This window comes from Rattus norvegicus, chromosome 2, assembly GCF_036323735.1.
Source record: "Rattus norvegicus strain BN/NHsdMcwi chromosome 2, GRCr8, whole genome shotgun sequence".
In the NCBI taxonomy this organism is placed as follows: domain Eukaryota; kingdom Metazoa; phylum Chordata; class Mammalia; order Rodentia; family Muridae; genus Rattus; species Rattus norvegicus.
The window spans coordinates 250,189,779-250,205,891 of record NC_086020.1 but is presented as its reverse complement, the minus strand read 5'-3'; the positions used below and the strand labels follow the sequence as shown (position 1 = coordinate 250,205,891).

The window sequence follows — 16,113 nt, the reverse complement described above, 5'->3', positions numbered from 1 at the left end:
GAAAGATACTGAGGGAACATTCATTTTTTTTCTATTTAAATTTTTGACTAGAAATAGTTCTGCTGAACTAGCCAGGTTTTTTCTTACATAACATCTTTCAGACTTTTTATTTAATTTAGGCTCTCCATGGGAGTCACAGATATATTTGTCGTTTTGTGTGTTGATAGACTATTTCTGTCTACTGAAATGAGTCAATTTGGTCAGTTAATATTGAAAATGATAGGGATCTGTTGTTTCCTACCCACTCTTCTATTGATTCTTCCCAGTGTACCTTATGACAACTATTTTTTAATTCACCACCACTTTTGTATGAATGCTACAGGCTTTTAATGATTCTTACTTTAGCCTAAAATTAATAATAATAATAGTAATAGTAATAGTAATGTATATTTTTATGATATTATTCTAATATAACACAAAAAGCCAGAGCTAGGAGAAGTCTTACAGCTAGAGACTTTGACACTGATAAACTCTGAATCCTAGCCCCTGTCTTACAATATCTGTAATCTCAGGCAGCTTATCCATATAGCATTTCTAAGGCTCTAAAATCTGATATTTCAGACACCAAGGTAGCATTTTAAATAATTATTAGCTTGCTTTGATCCCTTCTAAATATGTGCCATTAAGATAAGGGAATTTGTTTGTTAAAATGTGATTTTCATTGCTAACAGCATGAACCTCTACAAGTGCCTTTCCATGGAAACACGTAATCGTGTGATATAATTTAAATATTTTCAAATGAGATCCTGCAGTAATTAGAAAATCAGGAAGTAACCAAGTAGTCTGCTAAGAAAAATCTTAACAGGACCTTAATAAGCCCATAAAGATGTGTGTCTAAGAAAAATGAGTTTATTGCATAAAATTTCAAAACACATGAGAAACCAGCAATTGTAATAAACCTGACCATGAACCAGTGTACCGAAGGGAAACTCAGAAGAGTCACAATGCAAAGAGTTCAGATACCTGACTCTTCCAAAGTGAGTGCCTCAAGGAATGTATATGGAATTGTGAGAAGAGAATGGGATGTATAAAAATAACCACATGAATTTGTCAAAACAGGAGAGAAAGTTAAGCAAGAAACCAGGATGACATGTCCATGAGGTTTCCAAGAACGGGAAGTTGCTTCCTTTGTGTCTAAGGTAGCAGAGCAGAGGTCAGAGCACATGGAAGCCACAGGCAATGGAGCTGTAACCAGGGCGCCACAATTGGCTATCAGGTGTAATAATGCCTCATTAATTCTTCACGCCACAGAGGTGTAGTAAGAGGTACAAAATGTACATGTTTTCAGATTGGCAACAACTGTACCCATTTTAAAAAAAATCTCCTGACTCGTTTTAAAGAAACCTTTTAAAGATCTTCAAAACTAAGAAAAGTAGTTTTAAAAATAGATAACCCAGTGAGCAATAGTAAGCAAATATTAAATGTGTAAGTTTCTCTAAACGTGGAAAGAAAGTTCAAGATCAAAACAATAAAGCAGAAAAGAAGAATGTAGCTCAGAGAATGGGAAAAGGTAAAACAGAAAATAGAAAGCAAGATAAGCTAGAAAACATGTCTAAACCAGTGTCAATAAATCAAAAACAATATAAATTACAAATATATTCTGATTAAAACTGATTTTAAACATGTATTTAAAATAAAAAAAGGACTGAAAAAGGTGGCTCAGAGGTCAAAACAACCTGCTGCTCTCATTAAGGACTGGATTCAGTTTACAGAACAACACAGCAGCTAACAGCTACCTGTCATCCCAGTTCCAGAGGATCTGAGAGTCTCCTCTGGCTTCCTTATGACTGGGTGAATATAGGGCACAGACATGTATGTAGGCAAACACTCATACAGAAAAATAAAAATAAATAAACCTTTATAATTCAAAATGATAATTTCTCTACAGGAAACATTTCTTACTTAAGGGAGAACAGTGTTCCTGGGACATTACTATTGTATAAATGCCACCTTGTATTACAAGACAAACAGGTTAAAGGGCCAAGAGCAACACTGGATATCCAATCACTGTTTCACAATTGAAGAGTTGGCTCACTAGGATGTTGTAGCTTCTGTATATTTAACAGTACAACCTCACATTAGATGAACAAAATATAACAAAGCAATAGGAAAAATAAAAAATTGACCATCGTCTTTGGAAAACGTTCATATTCTCTTGTTAAGGAAATAAAATCACTATTCACATTATTATACACTCACTTTTAAAACACATTTGGACTCCTGTGATCAACAAACAAATTCTAATTTGAAATGTAATAAAGATGATGCTAGAAATTAATGGACACGGGTCAAAATGAAAAAAAAAAAAAAAAGAGCCTGGTGGAGAAGACCAAGAAGGTTCTGCAGCTATTGACATTAAAGAAGCTACAATGAGTGTTGGATGAAGTGTGGCTCCTTGGAGAAGCACCATTGACTGGGAAACATCCTACAAAAATGGACAATGAAGAGAGAGGTTCCAACAAAAGAATACTACAAGGGTAAAGACCTAAGACAAGAGTCTGTCATATTTGTGCAAATTCAGTCAAATGAGCATAGAAAACACAGAATCAAATACAAGAGGGAGCAAAGAGACAAAGAGGTTATGGGTGGTCACACATGGGGCCTAGCTGACAATGGTAAGGACTGAGTGAAACAGAAGTCCTCAGATAGTAACAGAAAATCTCACAACTTGAAAGGCCTCAAGGGACCAAGAATCAGCAGAGAAGGTTTGACTTTTTTAAAAGGAGAATATGTTCACCTTCCTCATGAACGTGAATAGCAAGTTCTTCCTACCCCTGGGAAGGAACTGAAAAGGAAATAAGAGGCACAGATGCTACAGGTGAAATTACTGTGTATCTGTTATTTCCTAGTAATCCCCCAAAATATTAGGATAAAGGAAAAAGGTTTGGAGAGTTTTTTCTATTGTTTTGGTTTTGACTTGGTGGTCATGGTGCTCCTGGATCTTATACAAAATCATGCGAAGTCCATCAGAGCTGTTCAGGGTGCTTCGATGTTCACCCAATCTTAAATGGTGGCTTAATTCAGATTTTCCCAGAAACACATCTTCCTAAATAAATGAGGCGTTGTGATTATTTGTTTTTCAGTAAATGAGACCACATGTTCTATTTCCTCATCTAACCATAATATACTGAGATTAAATTATTTTATGATCTGAAAAGTCCTAGAAGTTATCAGTGTGATCTGGACCATTGTATTGACTTTTGCTCGTGGCTGTCTGACGACTGTTCACTAGGTTAGCCATGGTGGTCTGTCTACCTGAAAAGAATATACAATACCTTTGTTGTGAGTGATTATTACCATATGCAAAATTCTAGAAAAAAAACATCCAGAATGTTGTTAGAGTGGTTCTCAGTACAAAGACTGACCACTGGCCTGTGGTCCCTGAAATTCTTTACAAAAGGAGAGTGGGTTGAAGGCTATGTCCTTTATATTCAAGGTAATGGTGTTTTATTGAATGATATTTATTCTTTCATGCCAACCACCTTCATTTTCCTTCAAGAAATAAATATTTTGTAGTCCTTCAGCATGTATTTCTTCTCTGTCTAAGCAATTACCACATGCAATATTATTTTCTTCTCTGAGACAGAAGGCTCCATAGCAAGGCTAAGTAATGTGAATGTGAACAGAGAACTTCATCTTCTAGCACTATTCAACTCTGGGGATCTCTAAGAAGCAGGAAGTCTGAGTGCGAGTCTTGACTGCTATGACACACTGACCTCAAAGACTCCTTATGAGACTGTATAGAGATAAAACCATAGACATGATAGCCTTGTCCTGGAGCAAACAATTATATCAAATGTCATTCATTCATTCATTCATTCATTCATTAAATATCTTGAAATGAATACACCATTTTCACTGGGTTTGGCCAAACCCATCAGATGTGACTACTGAACAACTCTGCAATAGAATGAATGCATGGGATCCTGAGACAGGAAATCCAGAAGATAGCTGAAGATCAGAGCAAGGTCACTGCAACTTCTCTGACAGGAGGAGTCTGTGCTCTGATGACTTTTGGCATCTCACTCATAAATGCCACCCACTCAAAACATGACACTTAAATTATCACAGACGAAACACAAATTAAGACAAATATATAATCTTTCATGATTTAGTTGCTGGGCATATTTCTAAATCTCATGCAAGTTAAACAGTCATTTTGTTAGAACTTCTCTAACGGAAGCTTGCTATCTCTTGTACTACCCAATTTGTTTATGAGACACATTCATAAAAGATAGCAGCCTTCCATTATACAGTGCTACTACCTGGAAGAACAAAAAAGTATTAAATTTTTTTAAAACATAGAAGGGAAAAATTAATGAAAGACTCAATTTCTGAGTGTTTGAGGATCTTGACTTTTCTCTATTGCTATCTGTACATGCTACTGTCATTCATCTTGGATTTTTTCATGCTTGATGCTTGATACATCTGCAGAGAAAATTATATACCATTCATATTTTAGCACTGGTTTTTTTTTCTACAAAAGTTATAGATTTTCATGACTATTTACTGGTACCTATCAATTTTCAGTTCTATCTTTTTTAAAGGGGGACAAGGGTTGAGCTAAAGAAACAGTTCAATTTCTAACACTCAAGCATGGAGGCCTGAGTTCAAACGCCAAGAACCAAAGCAAAACTATATCCACATAAAAATAGAACCCTGGATTTCATTGGCCAGTCTGTCTAGCCTAACCTGGGTTCGGTGAAAAGCTCTGTCGAAAGCTTTATTTAGTAAGCAATCAAGGAAGACCTCAAATATTAACTTCAAGCATCTACTTGCATTTACGCATGTTTACCTGGCAAGCCCTTGTGCACACATGGACACATAATATAACAAACAAAGAAAATGAAATAAATTAAAATCAAAAGTTGATTTTAAAAATTTGTGAAAATGTGCCACTATGTTTGCTGGTTCTTTAGGTACATGATACAGAAGTGTAAACCATTTTCCTCTCTGAAACCATTACTGATCCTTGCTCTTTGAGGAATTACTGCTATCTTCTACTAGATAAGCTGTCTTATCCCCAGCTCCACAGCCTTTTGCCTGTATTTCTTGAGTAGGAATGAAGTTCATTCTCCTCAAAGTGACCTTCCTTTTCATCTTTAGATTTCCTTAATGTAGGTAAGTTCAACATGTCTAGGCAAAATAACTGAGCACTTATGGTTTCTATGCTGTCGTTTGTAGTTCAGGTTAGATCCACATGTACATTCAGTTGAACTCTGCACATGTGTTCTCTGGGAGCATACCCAGGCTCTGGGAATCAGACTGCTATGGTTTGGACTCAACTGTCCCTTAAAAATAGTTACCACTGATGAAACAAAGCCATTTTCATTGTGCCTTCAACTTGTCCATGAATTCAAAGCTAAATAAGGAGACTTGAAAGTCCATGGAGTTGATAGTTTATAAACATTGTAAAATTTAATGTTCATAGTATGTTATCACTGTGCCTTTTGACTTTGTTTTCCTTTTCCATATCAGAGTATAAATCTCTGTCCACTATTATTTCTAACTATAACATTCATCTTTTTATCTGCATAATCATGCTGTGCTTTCATTTTTAGTCCTAATTTATTTAGTTTTCCATAAATTATATCTGTTCAAGTTTTAACCTAGAGAGCAATGGTTCTCAACTTTCCTAATGCAGTGACCCTTTAATACAGTTTATCATGTTGTGGTGATCCCTAACTATAAAATTATTTTAGTTGCTATTTCATACTTGGAATTTTGCGACTGTTGTAAATCACAATGTAAATATTTTTTGGAAATAAATGTTTGCCAAAGGGATGACAACTCATAGGTTGAGAAACACTGTCATAGAAGCATGAGCTATAATTGTACTGGCTAATTTGATGTCAACTTGACACAAGCTAGAGTCATTTTGGAAGGAAGATCTTCATAATAAAATGTACCTCCCTAGCCTGGCATGTGGGCAAGTCTATAGTGCATTTTCTTTGGTTTTTTTTTTTTTTGGTTGTTGTTTGGTTGGGTTTTTTTGTTTTATTATGTAGAAACATCAAATTTAATACCCAGAGATCCAAAAGAACCATGGAATGTTTACGTGATAAAATGTATGTGTTTCTTAGGTTTCAACCTCACAATCCATATTTGTTACTGTAAAATTTCTGTTTTCACCAGGGTGGCATTCTGAAACATTAGCTGTTTTTGGTGTACGTTGTTTCTCTGACACTGTCTGCAGGCCCCAGAACACTGATTGTTGACTATTACAAAATGTGCATGTTCATCCCTGTCAACTGCACTTTCCTCTTTATATCAGTAAATACACATTGAAAACAACTTGAACATCTTTACCTTCAGCTTCATTGAGCAACCGTGATCCAATAGTAAGTTAACCAGTACAGGGAGACGACAATTGAACATCAGGCTAGGAGCAGGAAAGATGACTTAGTGCTTGTAAGCTCTGTCTACTCTTTCAAAGGAAATGGGTTCCCAGCACATCCATGGCACATATAATGCATTTTCTTTGTTGATAATCGATATGAAAGTATACAGCAGCACCGTGGGTAGTACCAACAGTTGGCTCATAGTACTGGGTGCTACAAAAAAAGTCAACTAAATAAGCCATGAAGATCCAGTCAATTAGAAGGATTTCTCCATAGTCTCTGCTTCACTTCCTACCTCGATAGTCATACTTTCAGCTTCAGTCCTGACTCCCTTCAAAGATGAACTCTGATGTGAAACTGTAAGCTGAAATAAAACCTTTCCTCCCCATGTTGCTTTTGGTCCTGGTGTTTTATTATATCAATAAAAAGGGAGTCAAAATGTGTATTCTCACTGCTGTGTGATGATTAAATACTTCCAGACATACTAAAGTGTGAAAACTGTAGCTATATGTACTTACTGAAATTCCCATTGGAATAAACTAAGACTCCATATAATTATTAAATCCCAAGTTTTTTTCCTCTGTGACACTAGCCAGTTTAAAGTCCACAGTGGATGTGTATGGCCAGCATCTGGGCACCAAAACTATCCTGCATTCCTATTCTTTCAGAAACTTATATAGCAAAACCCATGTGTGTGTGTGTGTGTGTGTGTGTGTGTGTGTGTGTGTGTGTGTGTGTGTACATTCATACATATATGAGCTATCAGTACCTGCCTGCAATAGGCATTGAGGACATTTATTCTTTTTCTATTGGTTTGTGAGAATTTTATTGAGTATTTTTTGCATCGATATTTGTGAGGAAATTTGGTCTAAAATTCTCTTTCTTTGTAGGGTCTTTGTGTGGTTTAGATATAAGCATAAGTGTGGCTTCAAAGAATAAATTGGGTAGTGCTCCGTCTGTTTATATTTTGTGCTATAGTTTGGACAATATTGGTATGAGGTCTTCTTGAAGGTCTGATAGAATTCTGCACTAAACCCATCTGCTCCTGGGCTTTTTTTTTTTTTTTGGTTGGGAAACTTTTAATGATTGTTTCTACTTCTTCAGGGGTTATGGGACTGTTTAGATGGGTTATCTGACCCCGATTTAACTTTGGTACCTGGTATCTATCTAGAAAATTGTCCATTTCATCAAGATTTTCCAGTTTTGTTAAGTATAGGCTTTTGTCGTAGGATCTACTAATTTTTTTGAATTTCCCCATTTTCTTTTGTTATCTTTCCCTTTTCATTTCTGATTTTGTTGATTTTAATACTGTCTCTCTGTCCTCTGGTAAGGCTGGCTAAGGGTTTATCTATCTTGCTGATTTTCTCAAAGAATCAGCTCCTGGTTTTGTTGATTCTTTGTATAGTTCTTTTTGTTTCTACTTGGTTAATTTCAGCTCTGAGTTTGATTATTTCCTGCTGTCTCTTCCTCTTGGGTGAATTTGCTTCTTTTTGTTCTAGAACTTTAAGGTGTGCTATCAAGCTGTTAGTGTATGCTCTCTCCAAATTCTTTTTGGCGGCACCCAGAGCCATGAATTTTCCTCCTAGCACTGCTTTCACTGTGTCCCATAAGTTTGAGTATGTTGTGCCTTCATTGTCATTAAATTCTAAAAAGTCTTTAATTTCTTTCTTTATTTCTTCCTTGACCAAGTTATCATTGAATAGAGCATTGTTCAACTTCCATGTATATGTTGGATTTCTGTTGTTTTTGTTGTTATTGAAGACCAGCCTTAGTCAGTGGTAATCTGATAGGATGTATGGGATTATTTCAATTTTCTTGAATCTGTTGAGTCCTGTTTTGTGACTGATTATAAGGTCAACTTTGGAAAGATACGATGAGGTGCTGAGAAGCTATATTCTTTTGTTTTAGGATGAAATGTTCTATAAATATCTGTTTAAAAACATTTGGTTCATAACTTCTGTTAGTTTCTCTATGTCTCTGTTAATTTTATGTTTCCATGATCTATCCATTGCTGAGAATAGGGTGTTGAAGTTTCCTACTGTTATTGTGTGTAGTTCAGTGTATGTTTTGAACTTTAATAAAGTTTTTTTTATTTATGTGGGTGCCATTATACCATTGCATCTGGAGCACAGATGTTCAGAACTGAGGTAGATTTTTCCTCTGATGAGTATGAAGTCTCCTTACTTACCTTTTTTGATAACTTTTGGTTGAAAATTGAGAGGATGCTTATTCTTGACAACCTATTTTTTCCCATCTTCCATTACCATCATGAGCCAGTCAGTCACTCTTTTTCTGCCCAGTATAAATCTACCTCAACCAGATTTTCATTCTTAACCTCACTCTCATTTCATACCACAGTTCTTTTTGGTATGAGTGTATATTTTTCCAACCAAATCTGAAGTCAGAAATCACTTTACTGTGGTAATCACCAAACTTTCAGATTGATCCCTTGCTCCTCTGGTGGATCACCAGGCAATATGGCAAGGGTGTGCTGTCCCTTTAGCCATTCTTTGCTCTTATATTTCTAGTTGTGAGTCTGACCTTTAAAGGCTGAGCCATCTTTACAGGCCCGTTCTTCACTCTTATGGCATCCATACAAACTGCAGATTTATTCTGGACCCCTTTATAGGTGAATGAATAAATAAATCCTTCAAACTTCCTCCTTGCATTTCTAAATATGTATTTGAGGTTTCTAGGAGTTGTCAAACACTGAAAATATTCCTTAAGAAACTGACTTTACTGATTACATCCTCAGTGAGCATCCTTAGCTTTGGAATAAGGTGAGGGGTTGTTTAAAGGTTCTCAGCTGGTTGAGACCTGTCTACATTGGGAAGACATCAAACAGGCATTGGGGAGATACCAAACAGGTTACAGACATCTTTTGCTTACATATAACAAATACCTATTCATGCTGTTTGAAAATTACATAGCTGTACATATTTCTCAGCAAAAAGACATGTGGGGAACACTTTCTAGAGCCTCTCAATGAGATTTAGAGCTTCTGCCTCATCTGTGGTTCTCACACTTCATCTCTCATTGCTGGAACTATTAACACACCCCACTGATAGCATGGCAAGCTAAAGAATAGATGAGGAAACTCCTTTGCAGAGTAATGGAGTGTTCCAAGGTTCCAGCCTTGGTCACTTCATTTGGCTATTTAATGCACACCATGTACCACAAATTGTACTGGTTGAAGAGTTTGCATAAATATCAGTGTGATCTCCATAAGACTGAAGTGTCAGTTATATAACACTGTGGACATGAGGGTGTGTCTCCCAGTGGGCACAACATTTACAATTCTGAAGAATGGAAAGAATCTTAATGTCTTCAATGTTTGCTTCCATGACTGTGTGGTGTACATAATTTATAGGAAATTTCTTTGGCTCCAGTTAACTTTTCAGTAATTCTTGAAGATAAAATGTCACTGAATGAAGCAGACATTAAGTGGCACCAAGACAAAAATCAAAACATCACATGGAATATTATTACATATTAACATTCTAACAACCAATACACATATATTTACATATTGCTGTTTGATATGCTGAGAAGCTAGCTTATACATTAAACATTCATATATCGATATACAGCTAGTACTAATTTTGTGTTTATGGGGGATTTTACCTCAATTAATGGTACCTTACTCAATAGAGTAATAGACATTATTTCCATATAATTATGGGCATGAGAATAGTGGAGTGAAAATCAGAAAGCAAAGGCCAGGAAAGACTGGCTACATCTTCCACAGTCCACGCTGTTATGAGTAGGTAACTGAGAAACTCTAAGCCTTCACACAGTCACACTAAAAACACTCTTCCAGGACATTTCACTGAGTATTGAATGAAACAGGTGTACATTTGTGAGACATTATAGATGCTTCAGAAATATTCCTAAGGTCAAAAAACAGTTCTAAATTTTGAAATGTCTAAACTCTCTGAAAAATAATAGCATATTTAGCTCTTTGAATAGCATGATGTAGATAACAAGGCATTTTATTCATCTAAATATTCTTAGATTTCCATTTGTGATCTCTTGAATTGATTAATTGAAGTGTACTATATTAATATTTTCATCTATGAAAGGTGGCAGTTATTATATGGATGTTTTACTTATTTTCTTTTTGTGCATGCATGGTTTTAATTGATCCTCTCTCCCCATCTTTCTGTCCTGGACCCTGTTTATATACTCTTCTGGCCCCAGTATTCCAGATCCCACTCTCTTATCACATGTCTTCTACCAGTCCCATACTTTTCTGGTTTCCTGGTCACTATCATTGTTTGCTTGTGCATGAATCCATTTGCATAAAAATTAATAGCCAGAGAAAGTGCATAAGGTATGATTTGTTTTATCCATTTACCTATAAATTCCATTTTTTTTACACCTGAATGAAATTCCATTGAGTATATGAACCACATTTTCATTATCTACTTGTCAGTTATGGTCATCTACTCTGAATTCATTCCATTGTATTGTGAATAATAATAATTGGGTATACATTCTCTCTGGTGGGATATGAAATCCCATGGCTTTATTCCAGGAATGGTATGGCCAGGTCATGTAAGAGTTCTACCTTTAGTTTTTGAGGGCCCCAACACACACACACATTTGGGTATATGCCCTGGAGTGATATATCTGGGTCCTCAGGTAGTGCAATGTCTAATTTTCTGTGGAACCTCCAGACTGATTTCCAGAATGGTTGTACCAGCCTGCAATCCCACCAACAATGGAGGAGTGTTTCTCTTTCTCCACATCCTCATCAGCAACTGTTGTTATCTGAGTTTTTGATGTTAACCATTTTGACTGGTATGAGGTGGAATCTCAGGGTTGTTTTGATTCAAATTTCCTTGATGACTATGGATGTTGAACATTTCTTTAGGTACTTCTCAGCCATTCGATATTCCTCAGATGAGAATTCTTTATATGGCGGTCCTTTTGGCTGAGGTAAAATGGAATCTCAATGCAGCTTAATATAGGTATCTTCACTGCATGGGGGTGTTTTCTGTTTCCTCAATGAATAAAACATTTCCTTCCTCAGATATTTTTCTCCACAAGGCCAAATGTTTCTGGGTATTCCTTTCTGAATAAAGGGCAGTTTTTACATTTTTACTAGCACAATAGACATAAAAGTGTTACTTTATAGTTTCATGATAAGTTTCTACTTATCAAGATTTCTATTAATAACCATTCCTTTACCTTCCCTGTTGCCATGTGATATATCACAAACCACCTCATCTATGCTGATGTATCTGATCCTCAGGAAAAGGTAGTAGAACTGGATATTGCTTTACTGATGAAAAGCTGAAGCAAGCACAGACTGTATGAGCAAGTTTCTCTGATGCCACCTGTAAGAGATGTCTTCCCAGTCAGCAGTCAGCATAAACTCCACCCCATTTCCTCCATGCTTCACTCCTAACATTGCCTATCTTCCAACATAGGTATTTAGTGTTCCCAAAATGCAACCTCTGGCGACTAGGTCCTTGGATGCCATTACAACTAACTATTCAAGTGCAAATTCCCTGAACCTTGAAAGCTATTCCCCACCATAACTATGTTAGAATGAATTTCTGTTCTCACATAATAGAGATATTTTTAAAAAACAATAGATTTCTCAAAAATGGTTTGCATATATTCCAATGTGGATAACTCCTTGTTTCATATCAGAATTTAATTATAATAAGTAAAACTGATTTTTAAAAAATATACAAGGACTAAAAAGATATAGATAAGCAGTAGAATATTTATCTATTATATTTAAAACCCTTACTCAATCCCCAGCATTAGAAAAAATGCTTATACACATGTATGGAGACATTTCATATGCAGGCTGTAGTTGCCTGAGTTTAGTATATTGAATTTATGAATCCTGTGAATACTCACTTACATTATCATTATTGTAGCATTGAAATTCATTACATTTGCTCGATCAAATTATCAAAATTGAATATTGAATTGACTCAAGAGTCAGAAACTGAAAAACTGGATATTTAGTTTTCATATCTAAGCCTTATGGCAAAAGTCAGGATTCTCTACCATACATACAATAATTAAAGCAAGTTGCATATTAACTCCTTCAGGTCCCTCTTATGTTTCTGCCATATGACCATCCTTACTTCAAGATCAATAGCTATCCCTCACCTAAAGTAAGCTTCAAATGGAGCTAAGATTCAAGTTATATTTGCATATGCTAAAACATTTCCTTATACTTTATAGACATGTACACAAGTACATTAGCATGTGTACATGGAGGCAATTATTACTACTAATAAAATAATAATAGTGGTTGTAATAATAAGACAATAGTAATAATAATAATGAAGAAAGCCTTTCAGATTCACCCAGTAGCATGGAAAAAAGCAGAAAGCCCATTCCTGAAGACTAGTCTTTAAGATATTCAATGCACATTCTTTCTTCCTAATGAGTGTCTTTAGACTTTTTATAAATGTGGGGTTTTTTTTCAGGAGATTACTCTTCTTTAATAGTTTCCCTTTGGACCTATTAGGATGTCTGATAAAGTATCATAGACATAATGGTTGTATGATGGGCATGTACAATTTATAGTTTTGAGACTGAGAAATCCAAAATCATGGTGCAGGTAGATTTGCTTTAAGGTAAAGCCTTCTTTCTGATGACAGTCTACTCACTAGACTTGTGTGGAAGAGAAAGCAATTTCTGTTTTTTCTCTTGACTTTAAGAGGACAGTGATCCTACTATGAAGGCACAACCCTTTTAACACCCTCTAAATCTACTTCTAAATCTAATTACTTCCAAATACCTAAATATTGGGATAAGACACAAACAGTCAGTCTTAAGAGTCTCTTACTAGACTGTGTGTGGACTTTGTCCACATGATTTTGTGTGTGTGTGTGCGTGTATGTGCATGTGTGCGTGTGTGCATGTGCGTGTGCGTGTGTGTGTGTGTGTGTGTGTGTGTGTGTGTGTGTATACATACATATCTGTGCATATTCGTGTGGATGCCAGAAAACAAAGTGTTCTGTCATTACTTAATCCACTTTGGAAATTTGAGGCAGGATTGCTGTCCTGAAACTTGTTGAGTGGATTTTTCTGGCTGGCCAGCAAATCCACAGGATCTATCTGTCTGCCTCCTCAGCACTGGGATTACAAGAGCATGCCACCACACTCAACATTTTTACATAGTTTTGGGAGATCAAATCCAATTCTTTATGCTTATAGGGAAGCACTGGCATAACTAATCTGTCTCTCCAGTTCCACTTGATATTTTTAACTTTTTAAGTCAATAGAGCTTTTCACGGCCAAGCACTCTCCAGTTTACCATGCTCCATGCTACCTTTTCATCTATCAGTTAGATACTCTCAGTGGCACAAAGTGGGATACAAAAAATTCTATCAATATAAAATTTCAATATCATATTTCCATTATCAATCAAGATCCAGGTATTAAAATGCTCTTGGTCTTTCTCTTATAGGATGGAGAACCTAATACGGGGAAGGAATCCCCCACAATATCAGAGAAGTCCTTGTAAGGAGGCCCGTGCAGCACTTCGGAAGAGGCCTGAAGAAGAGTGTAAGTATGTGTAATCGGATTGACCATGTTCTAGGTAGATTTTTGGTGAGTGGCACAAAAAAAAGGAAGAAAAAAAGAAGAAAGGAAAAAAAGAAGCAAACAAACAAACAAATAAAGAAAAAACAGATTCACTTTTCAAAAGCTCAGGCAAATTGGAGAGGTACTCAAAAATATATATTACAATGACTTGATTTTTTTTAATTATAACAAATACAAGTGTCATTTTCCCAAGAGTGGTCCTCTGGTACTTTAATGACTCCCCATGGCATTTGAATTTTGTGTTAAATGAGAACAGAAAAATCTACACAGTACTCTAAATCTTCTAAAACCACTAAATGCTATACATACAAATGTCCTGAGGTGAAGAACCCTACAAAATGTGCTTGAAATCAACATTATACAGTTTCCTTTGCACTAAAGTTCTCTTTTGAACATTTTTTTTGCTTTCTTAAAATGCCACACTCTTTGAAAAACACTGTGTTACTAGAGAATTAAATGCCTAAGGGTAAATGCAGACCCATTTGTCAAATTGAAATGTTTGATTTAATGGAATTTAGTAAAATGTTTTGAAAGGTAGATGATATAAATGACACTGTAAAGACACTTTAATCCAGCCTCAAATTATTTTGTATTGGAATGTGTAGTCATCTGTAGAGACTTCATTTAAATATTTATATTCCATAGCATATAACAGATTGTTGGGGACTTTCGACATGCTATTCCCATTTGAAGTTTGTCAGATGACTCATGATCCTAACTTTTCCTGTGGTATTTGCATGAAGTTATTTTCAGCGTACTAAATTATGTTCCATTATGACAAACATTCATCTGGATTTTGTTCAATTTTAAGAACTTACATTTCTTAACTATAAAGTTAATGCTAAGCTTCACAGACATAGATGGCACAGTAGATTATTAACTTTACATTTGGATTTTAAAGTAGTTTGAATTGTAAGGATCACATACATTGCCTGTATACTCAGCAAGTGAAGTGTTTATACCGTGTGTTGCGTAGTAAAGTCAAGAGATATATTTTGCAGTAACTTCTATCATTCACTAGAGTGTCGATCTTTTACATGTGAATTTATGTCTTTTAACCCTATAAACAATATCCAATGAAAACTAAACTGTGAAAGTGAAGATGCTGTTCAGCCAAAAGTACTTATGAAGATCCTAACTTTTAAGTATTATATCTATTACTGAATGCATAGGAAAGCAGGATTTCTCCTCTTTTCTGGTTCAATACCCCATCTACGTCTCTGGTATAGGCCTATACATTTAACTTTAAAACTTAGAAGATATGTGGATACGTTGATCGATGGTTCCCAGGTAGCTGCTATTTAATATATAGTGATTTTCCATGAGTTCCCTTTTAGTGAATTATAAAGGCCAATAGTTACTCAACTGCAGTTTACTATGGTATTCATCCTGATGCCTATTTCTGTACATATGACTTTAATGGAAACATTGACATCATGTATTTGTGCAGACTACTTTTGCCTGCACAGAAAGACTCAGCAGTCATGACTCAGGCCAAATGTTCCATAGAACAATGCCAAAGTCTTGTGCCTGGTTTATTTATCTATTTGGTTTTGTTCATTGAAACAAAGTCTGGCTAGATAGCCCAGACTGGGCTTTTGTCTCAGCCTTTTCAGTGCTGGATAATGAGTCAGCCATCCCACATGTCTTGGGAAAGACTTGAACTCCTGTCTGAAGAGGTGATTCTTACATTGTGACATCTAAGCCAGCAGCAGATGAATCACCTGAGAATTTGTTAGATGCAAAGATTGAAAGGTTTGTGGCCAAACTTGCTGAATTAAATTGCTCTTCAGACTAGAGTAGTAATCTGTACTTTAAGAAGCCATATTAGAGACCGCAATGCAAGGGTAAGCCTAAAAACCACTGGCTAAGCAAGTGATTGATAGCAGATGAGATTAAGCTATCAACTATACAAGACTAATGATGATGGAGATATCAATAGATATATTTCATACTTATAAGCAGTAAGCCTCGTCGGTTTTTGGTGTAAACTATATATATTGACTATGCATATTTCATATGTATCTAAGAAAGTTAGTATTGCTGGAAGCCCTCACATGAAATTTAAGATAGATAGATAGATAGATAGATAGATAGATAGATAGATAGATAGATAGATGATAGATAGATAGATAGATAGATAGATAGATAGATAGATAGATAGATCCAGATAACCCCTTGTTAATATAAT

At 35.6% G+C, this 16,113-nt stretch overlaps 1 protein-coding gene across 13 annotated transcripts in view; it reads left to right on the top strand.

Moving 5' to 3' along the window:
- The window catches only part of Lrrc7 (leucine rich repeat containing 7), a 501,827-nt gene that overhangs the window by 88,376 nt on the left and 397,338 nt on the right, over nt 1-16,113 (top strand). For all 13 annotated transcript variants that reach the window (XM_063281188.1, XM_063281182.1, XM_063281185.1 and 10 more), the window contains exon 2: nt 13,786-13,883. In XM_063281188.1, the coding sequence (XP_063137258.1) occupies nt 13,786-13,883 (98 nt within the window). The remainder of the gene's footprint in view (nt 1-13,785; nt 13,884-16,113) is intronic.